The sequence below is a fragment of the Hippoglossus hippoglossus genome, chromosome 12 (genome assembly GCF_009819705.1).
Source record: "Hippoglossus hippoglossus isolate fHipHip1 chromosome 12, fHipHip1.pri, whole genome shotgun sequence".
Taxonomy (NCBI): Eukaryota; Metazoa; Chordata; class Actinopteri; order Pleuronectiformes; family Pleuronectidae; genus Hippoglossus; species Hippoglossus hippoglossus.
Window position 1 is genome coordinate 16779377 of NC_047162.1, and position 17921 is coordinate 16797297.

General features: G+C 42.8%; 2 protein-coding genes and 1 long non-coding RNA gene across 5 annotated transcripts; 2 read left to right on the forward strand and 1 right to left on the reverse strand.

The window, feature by feature from the left end:
• The first annotated feature begins 201 nt into the window (after positions 1–201).
• stom (stomatin) lies at positions 202–8863 on the forward strand. Of its 3 annotated transcripts, XR_004615564.1 has the most exons (9): positions 209–367; positions 1409–1441; positions 2324–2433; positions 2732–2804; positions 5346–5428; positions 5530–5733; positions 6158–6292; positions 6643–6904; positions 6946–8863. XR_004615564.1 is itself a non-coding variant. In XM_034601462.1 (8 exons), exons 1-8 carry the CDS (start codon positions 307–309, stop codon positions 6829–6831), a joined length of 888 nt encoding a protein of 295 aa, XP_034457353.1. In that variant the 5' UTR covers positions 202–306; the 3' UTR covers positions 6832–8863. The 3 variants fall into 3 exon arrangements, 2 of the variants coding, with proteins under 2 accessions (XP_034457353.1, XP_034457354.1); XM_034601462.1 differs by having other exon boundaries at positions 202–367; positions 6643–8863; XM_034601463.1 differs by lacking the exon at positions 1409–1441 and having other exon boundaries at positions 6643–8863.
• On the reverse strand, positions 8805–9360 carry LOC117771284. Its single transcript, XR_004615565.1, has 2 exons — positions 9059–9360; positions 8805–8916 (listed from the first exon to the last, which is right to left on the reverse strand). It is a non-coding gene; the product is annotated as an uncharacterized LOC117771284 (long non-coding RNA).
• Positions 9361–13380: 4020 nt separating this feature from the next.
• Positions 13381–17893, forward strand: LOC117771282 (erythrocyte band 7 integral membrane protein-like). Its single transcript, XM_034601460.1, has 8 exons — positions 13381–13756; positions 13851–13934; positions 14253–14362; positions 14593–14665; positions 15730–15812; positions 15915–16118; positions 16655–16789; positions 17374–17893. The coding sequence occupies exons 1-8, from the start codon at positions 13648–13650 to the stop codon at positions 17560–17562; spliced, it is 987 nt and encodes a 328-aa protein (XP_034457351.1). The 5' UTR covers positions 13381–13647; the 3' UTR covers positions 17563–17893.
• Positions 17894–17921: the final 28 nt, after the last annotated feature.

The window sequence follows — 17921 nt, forward strand, 5'->3', positions numbered from 1 at the left end:
GTCGGGGCTTCCGGACACTTGGATGACACCACAGGAGCAGTATGGAGCCATCTTATTTATTATTTTTTGGGGGGGGGGGTTTTACGTTTTAAAGAACAACTTACTTCAATTGTACTGGATTCTATCCCTTTAAGAATCAACAGGCTGAGCCACGCCCACTTCCACAAGCCTGGGAAAGCAGTAACCTGCGAGTCAAAGCTCAGGGAGAAGCTGACGCCCACAAACACACACACACACACACACACACACTCACACACACTCACACACACAACACACCGGAGCTGCTTTTATTTTTAACTGGCCGGAATGGACACCGACAGCGAAGTAGCCCCCATGCAGACACCCAGAGGGAAGGACCGTGTGTCGGGTAAGGCCTGACGCTTTTTTCCCGGGGATCAGTTATAGCAGCGAGTCGTTCACCGTCATTTCATGTATTCATTTTGAAACCCCCCCCCCCCCCCCCTCCATCATTCCCAGCCCCGCACAGATCCAAACTGTGTCTCCCTCTCTCTCTCTCTCCTCCTCCTGCTGTGGGAAACATGTCAAACTCAACGCCTTTAAAAAATAAAAAAAAAACGTGTTTGCTAACTCTGGCTTCAACGAGCCCCAGAGAAACCGTTACTCCACCAATTAGCCTGCCCCCCCACCCCTCTAATGCTAATGCTAATGCTAGCGAGCGTAACGGTTTTTTGATGGTGGATTTTATCGGTGCGTCATAAATTGAGACGCAGCCGAATTAAGCCGATTGCTTTTATAATTCGCCTCGTTAGCAAAACCCCCCAAACAGTTTCCAACCGTCGTTCCTCTGAGGGTTAGATACACGTCAATCGATACGTGTGTCAACGAAGGCTTGTTTCGGTGGAAAACTATTTTATTAGCTGAAAAAAAAAAAAGCCTGCTCAGGGTATAGTCCGTGTCGAACTAGCTTACACTAGTTAGCATTGTAGCCGATTTACTTCTAGTCACACGGGGTGAAATCTCCCTTTTTTTTAGCTCAATGCTAATAAGTATCGATTATTGATCTGCTGTTGTTGTTGAGGGGGTGTGGTGGACATGTCCTCACGCGACCTCTCCCATCTCAGCTGCTCTCAAGTAGCTCAAACAGTTTGAGATCTTATCTGCTCCTTCTCCTCCCCTACGACATGCAGAGAAACCTCCTGCTTCCTCCCAGGGTCCTCCTCTTAATAACAACAATAATAATAATAATAAACACAGACACTTTTCCGTTGTTTGCTCTTTATTTTCAGATTTTCCCACCACAGGGGAATAACGACACACACACACATCAGTGATGGCGACTGTGCTTTAAAACGTCAGTTATTGTTTGTAACGTGCAGCCGTTGAATGCAATTGCTGTAACACTGCTGCAAGTTTTTTGTTGTTGTTGACCTGTAAACTTTGTCTGTAGGTCCAGGCAGGCATGATATGCTCGATGGCGAAGGTACGAATCTCAAAAGCCGCTGACTTGGTTGCATGTCGTGTGTTTAGATTTGAGGCTAAAGCTGCAAACAGGGCAGAGGATGTGACTGACCAGTGGAGCAGTGGGTGTGGATACGTGGATGGAGGTGACTTTAAATGTGACTAATCTTTTTACTTTAGGGGTGTAACAGCAATCATGGTACAGTTTGATCTTTGCTGCCACTGCCTGCAACCTACAATTTAAATCCTGTGTCCTTGCAGCAGTGTATTACAGTTTATTCTGCTGCTACAAAAACACCTATGCAACTTGTTTTTAAGATTGAGGACACCGGACGCGGTTGGGCTGGATTCAGAGAAACATTTTGAAACAACATTCGGGTCTGGGTCAGGTTCGGTCATGTATGCTGGGCTATCTACTCGATTTTATTGCACTGCATGAACCTCAAATTGGGTAAAACATCAGGGTCAGGCTGAGTTAGTTCTATCTCAGGCTCAGTCAGGTTCAGAGAGAAAATTGCAGCCCATACAACACACTATAAGTTATTGCTTTGTCCCCGGTCTGAATTGTTGGCAAGAACTTTAATTCCTCACACACACAAAGTTCTGCAGATGCAGTGGCTAACATTTGTTCAGACCACGTGTGTGCCGTACCGAAAGGCCTGTACCCAAATCTCTCCTTCTAATATGCATACTGTTACTGTTACACCCTTAATATGCATTGATCAAGGTGTGGGTTTTCAGAGATGGATGAAAGCTGTTGCTTCTGAAAGAATCTGCCACCACGTGGAAGTGCTTTAAATGCTGCTGCTTTATTGTTTTATTCTTGATCTATTTTTATTTATTTATTCCCATTGTGAACGTGAATTCATGTATTCATTCATGTGTTTATCTTCTTTTCTTCCAGCTTTGGAGAATCCAGACGCTGACATTGGCTTTTGTGGCTGGCTGTTGGTGGGGTTCTCCCTCCTGCTCATGCTGGTTACCCTTCCCATCTCCATATGGATGTGCATTAAGGTCAGCTGCTTGTCAAGTTCACTGTTTATTTTCCACTGTGCAAGCAAAGCTGGCTGGGTGGAGAGTAACTGACTGTGGATGACTCAGTCTGTTTATTCGCTGTTTTGGAAACTCTGGAGTTTGTGCTCCAGACTCATCCCCTTGATTATGTGTATTTATTTGATTGCCTTTAGAAGCCGTTGAACCGTTGTTTTGCTTTTACTTAATTAAAAGTTACCCTCAGTAAGCAGGGTAATTGCTCTTGGAAGAAAAAGTGAATGTATTTGAGCCATTTGTGTGGTTTTTGCTCTGTTCACAGATTGTGAAGGAGTATGAACGAGCCATTATCTTTCGCTTGGGGCGCATTTTGCGAGGAGGAGCCAAAGGACCAGGTCAGAAACCCTTGTTTGTTTTTCACACGTATATATTTTTTCCCTACGTCCAATCCACCAGCTGTTCTATTTAAATTTACTCCAAAAATGTTTCCAGTATGTGTTTTAAGTGCTCTTCTACGGATAAGTTCAAAGTATTTTCCCACTGAATCAGTCGACAGTTATTTTGAACCATGTTCCTGGCAAGATGATGTCATTGTGTGGCATTAGCCTGATAGAAAAACGGGTTGCCGTGAGATTTGCATGTAATTAAGTTCATCTTTACATCAAGTGAACATAACTTCAGGTGTGCTGGGTCAGTTGTAGTTCACACTGCCCTTTTTCTTCTACTGAGAACTGCTCTGCTGTCGTGGTGCAGTCAGGTCTGTGATTCTGGGGCGTGGTCCCTCTGTAGTGAAAAGTCACATGACCAGCTCTTCAGCCGAACTCACTGGTCTTGTCCTTCGTCTTTAATGGGTTTCGACTTCTGATTGATGACTTCTGTTGCAGCCGGCCCTGTGACGTAGGTTGCTATGACAACCCAGAGGCTCAAAGAGTATGCAGATGTATACTGTGCAGTGCAAACCATAAGTATAAGAGGGATGAATATTTTGTTGTTTTTGCTGTGAACCCAAGCACTGTGTGTGTGTGTGTGTGTGTGTGTGTGTGTGTGTGTGTGTGTGTGTGTGTGTGTGTGTGTGTGTGTGTGTGTGTGTGTGTGTGTGTGTGTGTGTGTGTGTGTGTGTGTGTGTGTGTGTGTGTGTGTGTGTGTGTGTGTGTGTGTGTGTGTGAGAGAAATGAAGTTCATATGTGTTTCTCCCTAATATTGGTATCAGCATCAGTCCCAATAACTTCATATCTGGTGGCTCTAGTTGTCTGTCAGCTTTAAATTGAGTGTTTAAAACCACGTTAGACAAACACTGCAGGAACTGTAGCTGCATTAATACACAGGCCTCTGGTTTTAAGGGACACTGTGAACCGTGCACATCAGCCTATCTTTGTTATCTTCAGATGCCAGAGCTGCATGTTTAGGACCATTGTTGTGAAACTAGAGGACTGTGTTTAAACACACCTAAGTTCCCATAATATAAATATACAGACTCTTAAACACCATTAAATCTGAGAGTCGACACGTTTAAAGTCACAGTCTAATCTCAGATCTAATGTGCTGATGTACAAAAATCCCAACAATAGTAAATGCATTGAAACACAGTCCAGATTAGGGTTGGGTCAGTATTTTTTTTTTTTGCGATAAACAGCTGATAAAAATCACAATGTAGAGCTTTGTTTCCCTCCCTTCCACTTCCTGCTCTCTGGTGGGCAAGATGACAGGAATCGTCATGGTAAAATCACTGGTTCAAATTAAAATGGAAAAATATGTAGGACCAATAATAACAACAACACAAGATCCCAGGTCAAAGGTCAACCAGTTGACATGCCGCCACATAGACGAGCACTTGTGTGTACACAACTAACTGAAACCCCACTCCACAGCCGTTTGTCTGGCAATGCTACGGCACATGTGTCTGTTGGAGATCTTAATGCCTTTATCATCCTATTCTCACTGATGCCTCTTCTGTTTTTGAAAGGCAGTGAATTTGTTTAAATAAAAATACAGACTCCCACAAGGATTAATTTGCATACATCTCATAATTCACTGTCTCTTTTATCGTTTTGATTTCTTGTTTTCACTGGATCTGAAAACCAGGCTGTGTCCTCTCAAAATGCTGAAATGTGACTCCTCAGAGAGTCAGGGGCTCCTTTTTTATGACAGCACACGGTAATAATAGCTCTCTGCCAATAAAACCTCTCGTTCCTTAGGAGCTGGAGGAGCCAATGCATAAGTTGAATTCTGCATCTGGTTTCCCACAATGCCCCTCACGCCCACCCATGAAATCTCGCCCCCCTCTCCATCTACAGCAGCTGTTATTAAATAGTGACCTTCAACATGTCCCATTACATTTTTTTTTTTTTAAAAAACAGGCTCATGAGGTCTGTTTTGTATCTGTATGAACTGTTTATTGATGAAAAAAGCTTTTTTTTAGGAGGCTTATCAGGGAAATTTTCCTCCGTGTGACAAGATGATTCTCAGAGACGCTGTCTGTGCCATTAAGACGGGAGCTAAATTCGTAGAGAATGCTGGGAATGTCGTGGCGGAAACGACACGAGGAGCCTGTCGTTGTCTTCATTTCCCCTCCCGAACAGATGGTTGTGATCTCAGCATTTAAATACACATTATCCTGACAGGAAATGCAGCCCACAAGTCCCTAACTGGCGTGGTATTAATGTTAGCTAAATGGCTGCACATGTCTATTTCACTCAGGCACATGCCTAGTAGTGTTTATTGCACTAATTCAATTATTGAACTGAAACAGGCTCATGAAAGCTGCAAATATCCACAGCTTTGCGTCGCTGTCGGCACAGCTGCAGACTTACAGAGAGCTTGAGTTAGCCTTCTGTCAGAATTTCATTCACTGCGCCGTTTTCAAACATTTGTGAAGACGCTTTCTTCATTATTGTGTTTACAGTGCTTTAGTCTTTGTTATTCTTGTGATTCCACAGGGTTGTTCTTCATCCTGCCCTGCACTGACAGCTTCATTAACGTGGACATGCGCACAATCACCTTCGATATCCCACCACAAGAGGTAGGACATGCACACTTCCAAGCTAATTCACTTATTTGGCAAATAAAACAAATAAACCAGATTAAACATTCTCTTCATGCTATTTCCTGTTTCCTTCTCAGGTTTTGACCAAAGACTCTGTGACCGTGAGTGTGGATGGTGTGGTGTACTACCGGGTCCAGAATGCCACCCTGGCCGTGGCTAACATCACCAATGCCGACGCCGCCACCCGACTGCTCGCCCAGACCACGCTGAGGAACGTCCTGGGAACCAAGAACCTGGCGGAGATCCTGTCTGACCGTGAAGAGATCGCACACAGCATGCAGGTAACATTCAGCAGCAGTTACACACATTGTGTAAGTTTACAAGAAAACAAACAAAGTGCAGTCGTTCCAGATTTGTGTAAATGAAGTGTAATGTTTGGATTGTGAATATGCATTACAAGCACCTGGCATCACCTCTTGTACATTTACACAATGTTTACTCTGAACTTAAGTCATTTATTTAAGACAGAAACCTGGTTGAGCTCCATCTGCTGGACAGTTTGGAACAATACAAGATAATTGGCTTCTGGAGAAGAGGGCGAGGTCTCTTTTTCTGCAGTGAAAATCTGGGTTGATAAATACATGTTTCTGTCAAAAGTGAACACGTTTGCTTAGGAGATAAGTGTGTGTGTGTGTGTGTGTGGTACTTTTATGGTGGCTCGTCCATGAAGGTCCCATTAGAAAACATGTCTCTCTGCCCTTTCAGGCGACTCTGGATGATGCAACAGATGAGTGGGGGATCAAGGTGGAGCGGGTGGAGATCAAAGATGTCAAGCTGCCCCAACAGCTCCAGAGAGCGATGGCGGCTGAGGCGGAGGCCAGCCGCGAGGCCAGAGCCAAGGTAAGACGCCCCAACGTCCTCTGAAAGCTCGTCACCCTCCTGCACGTTCATATGTCAGGGTGATGATCAGGAAAGAGAAATGACAAGTCAGCAGAGATTCATGCAACATTATGTAACACACAACTCAAGATAATGGTATTGATTTTAAGTTTTAAAAATGGTAACATAAATACAATTTTCTTTAAATTCATAATTTGAGAAAAACCACAACTGATTTGTATAATTTCTAGACCAGAATATTTGTTAAATCTAACTAAACCTTTGTTTAAATAATATCTTTAGTTCCTAACAACAACAGATCTAACTGTTGATGCTGAGGTCTTACTCTTCCTTCCTGTTTCCTTCTCCAGGTCATCGCAGCGGAGGGAGAGATGAACGCCGCTCGGGCTCTGAAGGAGGCCTCCCTGGTGATCGCAGAGTCTCCGTCTGGCCTGCAGCTGCGCTACCTTCAGACCCTCAGCACCATCGCTGCCGAGAAGAACTCCACCATCATCTTCCCGCTGCCACTGGAGATGATGCAAGCCTTCATGAAACGCTGAGGAGTCTTTGTTCTCATCGGTCATACTTGCACATCATTTACACATATTTAGGTCCTGTATCCAGTTCAGGAAGTTGTGATTTTGAATGAGGAAGCACCAAGCTTTGCTCAAAAGATCCACACTTGTGACCGAACCCTCTTTGCATTTAAACACACCACAAAGCCTATAGTCGACCGCCAGCATACACTCAGGTGTATGTTCACCTCTCTGGTGATTAGTAACCAGGACCATTCTCAAGCCTGTGGGTCTTAGGTTATTTTGTTCCAAACCGCCATTTCTGCAGAAAATGATTCTTTTAGATCTGTCAAAGATCTTCAGCAGATGAGGGGAAGTTAAAAAATTGAAATGTAACTTGTGTCACATGTTACATGTGCTCAGATCTGACCAAAGCGGATGCGTCGCTACAGTATTTTAAAACAGTTATTGTGAACGACCCGTACCACAGCAGGTGGTTTAGCTTTTATCCTGCAGGTTCCCCTGACTGTCAAAACAGAGGCAGGAAGTACAAACCTTTCATCATCCCTTTCTCAAACACTAAAGGAAAGTGCCAGCTGGATATGCAGCCTTACAACTGTGCACACACATACACATCCTTGTATTTATTTAACTAATATCCCCTGTTGACATGGCACTACTACAACCACTGCCAGTTTCTTCGTGTCATAATTATTTTCCCAATATCCATCTGAGGGCTCTAATGGCTTTACTGCCAATCCTCAGAAACCTACCTCTGGTTTTTAGCTGTTCGCTGTGCCATGACATGTTTTCACTGAATTTCAAAGTAAAATGGTTCAAACACGAACCTGTACTTTATTTATTCCACAAATCTTTAGGCTTCAACATGGAGAGTGTTGTGAATACAGTATGTGTATGAATGCATGAACACACTCAAATGTTTTAATGGAGATGTATCAAATACTACTTTTAATAAGTATTAAATGAGTTTAGAAAGTATTGGCCAGCGATCTAGAAATAGGACTGCAGGGACACACGCCAGGACATACTGTCATTACTGTAATCTCAGATTACAAACTGAAGACCTGGCTGATGGGTCACATAGATTCCGACTGGTTATCAGGCTTGATGTTGCTGCCTGTCATATGTTTACAGTTCACTTTCTATTCATACACAGTATATGTAACGTTCAGGTTGGTGGACAAAATACAACAAACACTTCATATTTACATACATTTTCATCTTCGTTAGCCACATGTGTATTCCAACCCCCCCCCCCGCCCCTGTCAGGCTTCAGTCTGCTCAGGATGAAGCAGCGAATGACATTTAATGCAAATCTTTCAGCCAAAGGCCTTAACTTACTGCCATCGCTTCATTTTACAGTCTAAAATCTCACTTCTATGCACTGTGAAGAGAACACTATGATTTTATGACTGCATGTTTGTTTTTTAAACCGCAGTATCTTGTCTCTTTCCTTCTTTCTGGGTGCAACAAGCCAAGTAATATGCAGTTCTTATATGCTTCCTCCTTCTGACGTATAGATAACAGGAGGGTTGTCAATGTACATTGCAGTGTCTAGTCCATGTCTCACTTAGTAGTGTTACCATATATATACATATATAAATGCATTCAAGTTAAGTTTGTTATATTTTTCAGGGCTCAACATTAACACTTGTCCACTTGTCCAGGACGAGCGTTATTCTTAATTCTTTATTTTTGTAGAGCAGAATATTTTACGTGTCCCACTGGACAAGTTAAAAGTCACAAACAATGATAAATACCCAGTGTCATAAGGTTTTGTGCGACTCATTACTCAGTTTTAAATCTGTTACATTCAGAATATAGATTTAAAATAGGATCTGTTGACAAAGCAGTAAATGTTCTGTCCGACCAAATAATCTGCGTTGATCAGATGGAAAGATCATTAAAAGAAGTAGTGGCTCGAGATTCAATAAAGCTTAATGGTAAAATGAATCACTTATAAATGTATAAGTGTATAAATGTGACTCAACATTTTAGAGAACATATTTACACAAAGATATTAACGACTCGGCAAACCACCTAAACAATGTTTTACTAAAGGTTAACGTCCCTCAAACATCATATTCACATCATTTCAACTGTCTAGGTCTCGTACGCCTGAGCCGAGCACATTCTTTTAAATGACCATCTATATAACACAGTCCTGGTTTACCACTGAATTTTGTCCATAGATGTCCTGTTCAACCTTTTCACCTCTGTATTATCACCATATTGTTACTTTTACTGAGACAAGTTTGTCCAGGAGGGACGAGTGTCTCGTGTTAATGTGGAGCCCTGGTTTGCTGTGACTTCTTTGAGGTTTCAAGTTTGTCTCAACTTGACCCATGTTTAATGTGCATTGATATATTTTCATTTATTCATTTATTTCTTGTGGAATCCGAAAGCCTGATCATGTATTTTACTACAGTAAGTTCTATATGTTAAATGTATTGCTGCAACAGAGACAGATTATTAAACAGCTACATAGCCTAGTAACTTTATATTTAGACCTGCTCTGAGATGAATTTAAACTGTTACAGGTCACGTTCACTCGCAGCATGACCACGAAGCAGCTTCTCTTCTTCTGTCTCTGACTTCTCATCTTTTTTGTTTTTTTTAAATATAGTTTATTGAGCATCCATGTAACAAGGTTTCCACAGAAAAAAATACAAGAGAAAGAACCAAAAACAATGCTCATGTTTTTTGTTGATCCCCACCCCCCCCCCCCACCCCGAAAAAGTAAATTTGACATATTGTTATTTTTACTGAGACAAGTTTGTCCCTCGTGCTTCTTGCCTCGTGTGAATGTGGAGCTCTGGCTCGCTGTGACCTGTTTGAGGTTTCAAGTTTGTCTCAACTTGACCCATGTTTAAGTTGCATTGATATGTTTCATTTATTCATCTATTTCTTGTGGAATACCAAAGCCTGGTACAGTATTTTACTACAGTAAGTTCTATATGTTAAAGAAGAGAAGAGTAACTGTAGCATCAGGGTTGGAGGGAGACGGCCAAGCGACAAAGCCTCATTATACATCACAAGCAGAACTGACTTAAGTATGCCTTAGATTAGATTCCCATAAGGTTCCTCTTGACATATCCGGTAATAAACAATAATTTTAAATTCGATCATAAGGTGTCTGCGAATAGGTCGTTGGCAGGTAGAAGTGAATTAAATCTCCATTGTTTAAAAGGTGGGGTTGTGATTTGGAAAACTCAGATCTAGAGAAGTAGGGGCATCATGGTCTGAGGTTACATCACTATGCTCGTCACATGAATGTACGTTAGAAAACAATCTAACTCCAGATTCGGTAAAGTTGGAAACATTCACAGATTCGAACTTCCCGGATCAATAAGTCATATGCGAAACGTCGTTAAAACACAAACCACGCCTCTTTCCCACCGCAGCAAGGTGGACAATGGGCTACAAGCCAGTTTTCATCAGTTTGACTCGAGATGGACACAGGACATTGGTCCCTATGTACAGCCGGCTGTGAGACGAGTGAAGGGACCGTCTACAAAGTGCAACACCGAAAAGAGAGATTACAAAAGTATTCAATAACTTCACTGTGATACTGTATACTCTCACCAAAATCACGTCACACGTCCAGTGTCTCCTGCTGGTTATGCTACAGTACTTAGTTTGGAAAGATTTGATTTTGCATAATTTTTGCAAATATTTATTAATATTATTCAATAACTTCACTGTAATACTGTCTAAAGTCACCAAAGTCCCATTAAACATTCAGGGTCACCTGCTGGTTATACTACAGTACTTGGCTTTGAAAAACGTCAGATGGCACCAGTCGTGGGATCTCTATACATATAAATACTGAAGACATGAGAATAAAACTTGGTTAAAAAATGTAGAATTTAAAGCAAGGATAAAAATGTACATTTCTCCTTTGGTTTATCACAGTTTGGTTTATCACAGTTCAGTCACGCTAACGGCTGCAGCTGCCTCCAAACAGTGTGAGAACAAAGGCAGCTGCCTCCAAGCAGTGTGGCAAAAGAGGCAGCTGCCTCCAAAGCCAACAAAGGCAGCTGCCTCCAAACAGTGATGCAACAAAGGCAGCTGCCTCCAAGCAGTGTGGCAAAAGAGGCAGCTGCCTCCAAACAGTGTGAGAACAAAGGCAGCTTCCTTCACATACCAGTGGCAGTTTCTGTTGACACCAGAAGTGCCTCCAGGAGCTACCGCTGCCACGATTTGACCTTGCCCTTTCTGGATCCACAGTCACTTCAGGACAAACACACCCACACACCACATTTATTTTTACCTGGCCAGAATGGACTACGTAGAAGTCCCCGTGCAAGAACCCAGTGAAGAGGACCATCAGTCTGGTAAGGCCTGACACTGTTCTGGGGATCAGTTAGTGAGTCGTTCAATGGCAGCAAGTTATTTTATGTATTTTTTTAATCCCCCCATCCATCATTAACAGCCCCACAGATCCAAACTGTGTCTCCCTCCTACTGCTGTGAAAATGTCAAACTAAACGCTTAAAACCCTGTTTGCTAACTCTGACTAAACAACCCCAGAGGAACCGGCAGTCCACTAATTAGCCTGTTCCCCCTCGCATGCTAATGCTAGCAAGCGTAACGGTTAGTAACGTTTTTTGATGGTCGGTATTAATAACTTGAGCTCTAGGTCGATCCTTTTCGCAAAAGACACTTTCGTTGTTTCCTCTTTATTTTCAGATTTCCCATCACAGGGAATATCGACACATACACAGTGATGGCAACTGTGCTTAAAACGTCAGTTAGTGTTTCTAACGTGCAGCCTTTGAATGCATAACGCAAGTTTTAACTTTGAATCTTTGTCTGTAGGTCCAGGCAGGCATTATATGGCCCATGGTGAAGGTGAGAATCTCAAGCCGCTGACTTGGTTGCATGTCATGTGTTAGATTTTAAGCTAAAGCTGCAAACAGGGCAGTGGGTGTGGATACGTGGATGGAGGTGACTTTAAATGGGACGAATGTTTTACTTCAGGGGAGTAACAGTAAACAGTAATCATGGTACAGTTTGGTTTGGTCTTCGGTGCAGCGATTTACAAGAAATACAACATTAACTGCAACAGTAGTTTACTTACTTACAGACAATGCCACCTTTCTTAGTGTCACTGCTGCTACTGGCTGCAACCTACAAATAAAGTACATTTACAAGAGTAAATCAAAAATATTGATTACTTTTGGCATGTCATTAAATCCTGTCCTTGCAGCAGTGTATTGCAGTTCAACTGCTGCTACAAAGACACCTGTGTACTTTGTTTTTAGATTGAGGACACCTGAAGCGGTTGGGCTGGATTCAGAGAAACATGTTGAATTAACGTTTGGGTCAGGATCGGGTCCGGTCATGTATTCTGGGCTATCTACTTGATTTTATTACACTGCATTTATTTCAATCAGCCTGACCCTGATGTTTGCCCTGATTAGAGTATCAGGACGGAATGGTTGTGATGGACTCCGACAAGGAAGTCCCCATGCAGGAAGTCAGAATAGAGGACCTTCAGTTGGGTAAGGCCTGACGCTTTTCTGGGGATCAGTTAGCAGCGAGTCGTTCAACGGCAGCAAGTTATTTCATGTATTTTTTTTAATTCCCCCCCTCCATCATTCACAGCCCCCACAGATCCAAACTCTGTCTCCCTGCTCCTGCTGTGAAGATGTCAAACTAAACGCTTAAAACCTTGTTTGCTAACTCCGGCTAAACAACCCCAGAGCAACCGTTAGTCCACTTATTAGCCTGCTCCCCTCGCATGCTAGTGCTAGCGAGCGTAACAGTGATGGTGGATTTATCAGTGCGACATAAATTGAAACACAACCGGATTAAGCCGACTGGGGTTTGCTAACGAGGCACATTTTAAAAGCAAATTGTTTTCAGCCAGTTAGTGTTTCTAACATGTACCGTGTAGCTGCTGAATGCATAGTTATAACATTGCTTCAAATTTTGAAGAGCCAGTCGCACTCGTCAACAGAGCTTGTCACACTGTTTGGAGGCAGCTGCCTTTTAAACAGTGTGACAGCAAAGGCAGCTGCCTCCAAACAGTGTGAGAACAAAGGCAGCTGCCTTCACATATCAGTGGCAGTTTCTGTTGACACCAGAAGTGCCTCCAGGAGCTACCGCCGCCACGATTTGACCTTGCCCTTTCTGGATCCACGGTCACTTCAGGACAAACACGCTCACAAACCAGAGCCACATTTATTTGAACTGGCCTAAATGGACGCCGATAGCAAAGAAGTCCCCATGCAAGAACCCAGAGGAAAGGACTGTCAGTCTGGTAAGGCCTGACACTTTTCTGGGGATCAGTTAGCAGCGAGTTGATCAACAGCAGCAAGTTATTTTATGTATTTTTTTATTCCCACCCTCCATCATTCACAGCCCCCTCAGATCCAAACTGAGCCTCCCTCCTCCTGCTGGGAAATTGTCAAGCTAAACGCTTAAAACCCTGTTTGCTAACTCTGGCTAAACAGCTCCAGAGCAACCGTTAGTCCACTAACTCGCCTGCACAGCCGAATTAAGCTGATTTGGGTTTGCTACGAGGCACATTTTAAAATCAAACTGTTTTCAACAACTGTTTCTCTGAGGGTTAGATAAACGTCAATTAATACATTTATCAATGAAGGCTTGTTTCGGTGGAAAACTATTTTATTAGCTGAAAGCCTGCTCAGGGTATAGTCTGTGACGAACTAGCTTACACTAGTTAGCATTGTAGCCGATTTACTTTTAGTCACACGGGGTGAAATCCTTTTGAGCTCAATACTAATCAGTATCTATTATTGAGCTGCTGTTGTTAAAGGGATGTTGTGGAAATGTCCTCCTCACGCGACCTTTCCCTCTCAGCTGGTCTCAAATGGCTCTTTGGTACAAATATTTTATTCCAGTAAGATCTTATCTGCTCTTTCCCTCCCTACGACATGTAGAGAAACCTCCTGCTTCCTCCCAGGTCTCAACTCATGACAGTAAGTCGGTAGTAATGTTGGCTGAGCTATCTACTCGATTTTATTACACTTCATTTATAACACTGAGCCTGACCCTGATGTTTTCCCTGATTAGAGTATCAGGCCAGAATGGACATAAAGGATGCCAACAGCATAGAAGTCACCATGCGAGAAACCAGAGGAAAGAACTGTCAAGCGGGTAAGGCCTGAGTCTTTTCTGGGGATCAGTTAGCAGCGAGTCGTTCAATGGCAGCAAGTCATTTTATGTATTTTTTTATTCCCCCCCTCCATCATTAACAAAAAGCTGTGCTGATGCCTGACGGGATCAGAAAGTATAGATGGTTTAACGAGAAAATATTTCCTGTTACTTCTGAAAGAATCTGCCACGTGGAAGTGCTTTAAATGATGTTTTATTGTTGTTTTATTCTTAATCTATTTTTATTTATTTATTCCCGTTGTGAATGTGCATCAGGTGAATTCATGTATTCATACATGTGTTTATCTTCTTTTCTTCCAGCTTGGGAGAATCCAGACGGTGACATTGGCGTTTGTGGCTGGCTGTTGGTGGGGTTCTCCTTCCTGCTCATGCTGGTTACCCTTCCCATCTCCATATGGATGTGCATTAAGGTCAGCTGCTTGTCAAGTTCACTGTTTATTTTCCACTGTGCAAGCAAAGCTGGCTGGGTATAGACTATATAGAGTAGATGACTGTGGATGGCTCAGTCTGTTTATTCGCTGTTTTGGAAACTCTGGAGTTTGTGCCAATTAAAAGTTACCCTCAGTAAGCAGGGTAATTGCTCTTGGAAGAAAAAGTGAATGTATTTGAGCCATTTGTGTGGTTTTTGCTCTGTTCACAGATTGTGAAGGAGTATGAACGAGCCATTATCTTTCGCCTGGGGCGCATTTTGCGAGGAGGAGCCAGAGGACCAGGTCAGAAACCCTTGTTTGTTTTTCACCCGTATATATTTTTTCCCTACGTCCAATTTCTTCCAGCATGTGTTTTAAGTGCTCTTCTACTGATAAGTTCAAAGTATTTTTCCACTAGATCATCATTCAGTTATTTTGATATCATTCCAGCTGATACATCGCACCGTGTAGACCCAAACAAAGCGAAAGTCTAGAGCTAAAATATCTTTCAAGGAGCTTATATAGACAAACAGATGATAATTGTTACAGTGAGTCGACAGTTATTTTGAACCATGTCCCTGGCCAGATGATGTCATTGTGTGGCATTAGCCTGATAGAAAAACGGGTTACCGTGAGATTTGCATGTAATTAAGTTCATCTTTACATCAAGTGAACTTAACTTCAGGTGTGCTGGGTCAGTTCTAGTTCACACTGCCCTTTTTCTTCTACTGAGAACTGCTCTGCTGTCGTGGTGCAGTCAGGTCTGTGATTCTGGGGCGTGGTCCCTCTGTAGTGAAAAGTCACATGACCAGCTCTTCAGCCGACCTCACTGGTCTTGTCCTTCGTCTTTAATGGGTTTCGACTTCTGATTGATGACTTCTGTTGCAGCCGGCACTGTGACGTAGGTTGCTATGACAACCCAGAGGCTCAAAGATTATGCAGATGTATACTGTGCAGTGCAAACCATAAGTATAAGAGGGATGAATAATATGTTATTTTTGCTGGGAACCCAAGCACTCTATGAGGCGTAAGATGGAGATATATATATATACGTGTGTGTTATAAATGAAGTATATCGGTGAAGTGTGTTTCTCCCTAATATTGGTATCAGCATCAGTCCCTATAACTTCATATCTGGTGGCTCTAGTCAGCTTTAAATTGAGTGTTTATAACCACGTCAGACAAACATTACAGGAACTGGAGCTGCATTAATACAAAGGCCTCTGGTTTTAGGGACACTGTACTGATTGGATAAATATTTAGCGTCAAATTCTGATTGACCCATGACCCAAGGCAGTGAACCCTGCACGCTTCCTCATTATTGTGTTTACAGTGCTTTAGTCTTTGTTATTCTTGTGATTCCACAGGGTTGTTCTTCATCCTGCCCTGCACTGACAGCTTCATTAACGTGGACATGCGCACAATCACCTTCGATATCCCACCACAAGAGGTAGGACATGCACACTTCCAAGTACTTTCAGCAAATGTGTTAAATAACACAAATAAACCAGATTAAACATTCTCTTCATGTTATTTCCTGTTTCCTTCTCAGGTTTTGACCAAAGACTCTGTGACCGTGAGTGTGGATGGTGTGGTGTACTACCGGGTCCAGAATGCCACCCAGGCCGTGGCTAACATCACCAATGCTGACGCCGCCACCCGACTGCTCGCCCAGACCACGCTGAGGAACGTCCTGGGAACCAAGAACCTGGCGGAGATCCTGTCTGACCGTGAAGAGATCGCACACAGCATGCAGGTAACATTCAGCAGCAGTTACACACATTGTGTAAGTTTACAAGAAAACAAACAAAGTGCCAATTAGCAACAAGGAGGCATTTAGTGGACAAGGGACAGAAGAGGACAAGAGGGGGGGGGGAGGATAAAGGGGACAGTGGGCGCAAGAGACAATAAATCTGACACATGCAAACAGATGGTGCCAGTTTAAAGACTTCATAAAATACTTCTTGTATAAAACTTAAAGTAAGACGTTCACTTTAAATAGCAATTGCCGGTTTAATGTGACTGCAGTAATATGATTATTAATGTCATTTTAATGTGTAAATGAAGTGTAATGTTTGGATTGTGTATTATGGTGTGAATATGCATTACAAGCACCTGGCATCACCTCTTGTACATTTACACAATGTTTACTCTGAACTTAAGTTATTTTATTTAGACAAAAACCTGGTTGAGCTCCATCTGCTGGACAGTTTAAAACAATACAAGCTAGTTGGCTTATGGTGGCTCGTCCATGAAGGTCCCATTAGAAAACCCGTCTCTCTGCCCTTTCAGGCGACTCTGGATGATGCAACAGATGAGTGGGGGATCAAGGTGAAGCGGGTGGAGATCAAAGATGTCAAGCTGCCCCAACAGCTCCAGAGAGCGATGGCGGCTGAGGCGGAGGCCAGCCGCGAGGCCAGAGCCAAGGTAAGACGCCCCAACGTCCTCTGAAAGCTCGTCACCCTCCTGCACGTTCATATGTCAGGGTGATGATCAGGAACGAGAAATGACGAGTCAGCAGAGAAACAATTTCTCACAGTGTTTTTATTTCACAGATAGGACTTATAGTTCTTGAATAATCGCACGTTGTTCGAGGGCTTTGCTAGAGTGTAGCTTTCTCTTTTCTAGTGTGTTTAGCCAGGAAAGATTCCTTTGATGTCTTGGATGTTTTGCGATTCAAGCAGCAGCACATTTTTAGAAGGCGAAGAGGTATTGAGGATGACTACTGAGCGGGCCACATGGCAGTCTGTAGACAGCCATACAAGCCAGTAGCCAGTCTGATTTATCTTTAGCCTTTGCAGCTTTTATGAATGTCTCTCTCGAGCCGGCAGCGAGCACTAGGCACACATTCAAAATTTCTCGGCTGGAGGAATTTTATATTTGTTTTCTAGACCAGAATACTTGTCAAATCTAACTAAACCTTTGTTTAAATAATATCTTTAGTTCCTAACAATGACAGATCTAACTGTTGATGCTGAGGTCTTACTCTTCCTTCCTGTTTCCTTCTCCAGGTCATCGCAGCGGAGGGAGAGATGAACGCCGCTCGGGCTCTGAAGGAGGCCTCCCTGGTGATCGCAGAGTCTCCGTCTGGCCTGCAGCTGCGCTACCTTCAGACCCTCAGCACCATCGCCACCGAGAAGAACTCCACCATCATCTTCCCGCTGCCAATGGAGATGATGCTAGCCTTCATGAAACACTGAAGTGTCTTTGTACTGTCCTGATAAACTTTGATATGATTCCTTTATTCATTTGTTTATTGCGGAATCCAAAACCCTGTTACAAAGGTCATGGTCGCAGCATGACCACGAAGCAGCTTCTCTTCTTCTGTCTCTCACTTCTCTCATCTTTAGACTTGAGAGAAACATCCGATTGATATAGTAATTTCTGCTTTGTTTAAAAAAAAAATCAATATTTCATTCAAGATTCATGGTTGTGTTAGTTTTTGCAGCTAACTCATATTTTGTACACTTTACTAGTGTTTGATATGGTTTTATCTTCACATGTAAAGACTTGAAATAAATGTTTTATCAAAATCATTTCTTCTTTAGATTTCATTCTT

What these genes read in the sequence shown, in the direction of transcription:
- stom (XM_034601462.1), top strand. Translation starts at nt 307, where the DNA reads ATGGACACCGACAGCGAAGTAGCCCCCATGCAGACACCCAGAGGGAAG. An exon ending in AGGGAAGGACCGTGTGTCGG is followed by an intron (nt 368 to 1,408) that starts GTAAGGCCTGAC and finishes CTTTGTCTGTAG; the next exon opens with GTCCAGGCAGGCATGATATG. An exon ending in AGGAGGAGCCAAAGGACCAG is followed by an intron (nt 2,805 to 5,345) that starts GTCAGAAACCCT and finishes GTGATTCCACAG; the next exon opens with GGTTGTTCTTCATCCTGCCC.
- LOC117771282 (XM_034601460.1), top strand. Translation starts at nt 13,648, where the DNA reads ATGGCTCTTTGGTACAAATATTTTATTCCAGTAAGATCTTATCTGCTC. An exon ending in CCAGGTCTCAACTCATGACA is followed by an intron (nt 13,757 to 13,850) that starts GTAAGTCGGTAG and finishes TTCCCTGATTAG; the next exon opens with AGTATCAGGCCAGAATGGAC. An exon ending in TCGATATCCCACCACAAGAG is followed by an intron (nt 15,813 to 15,914) that starts GTAGGACATGCA and finishes TTTCCTTCTCAG; the next exon opens with GTTTTGACCAAAGACTCTGT.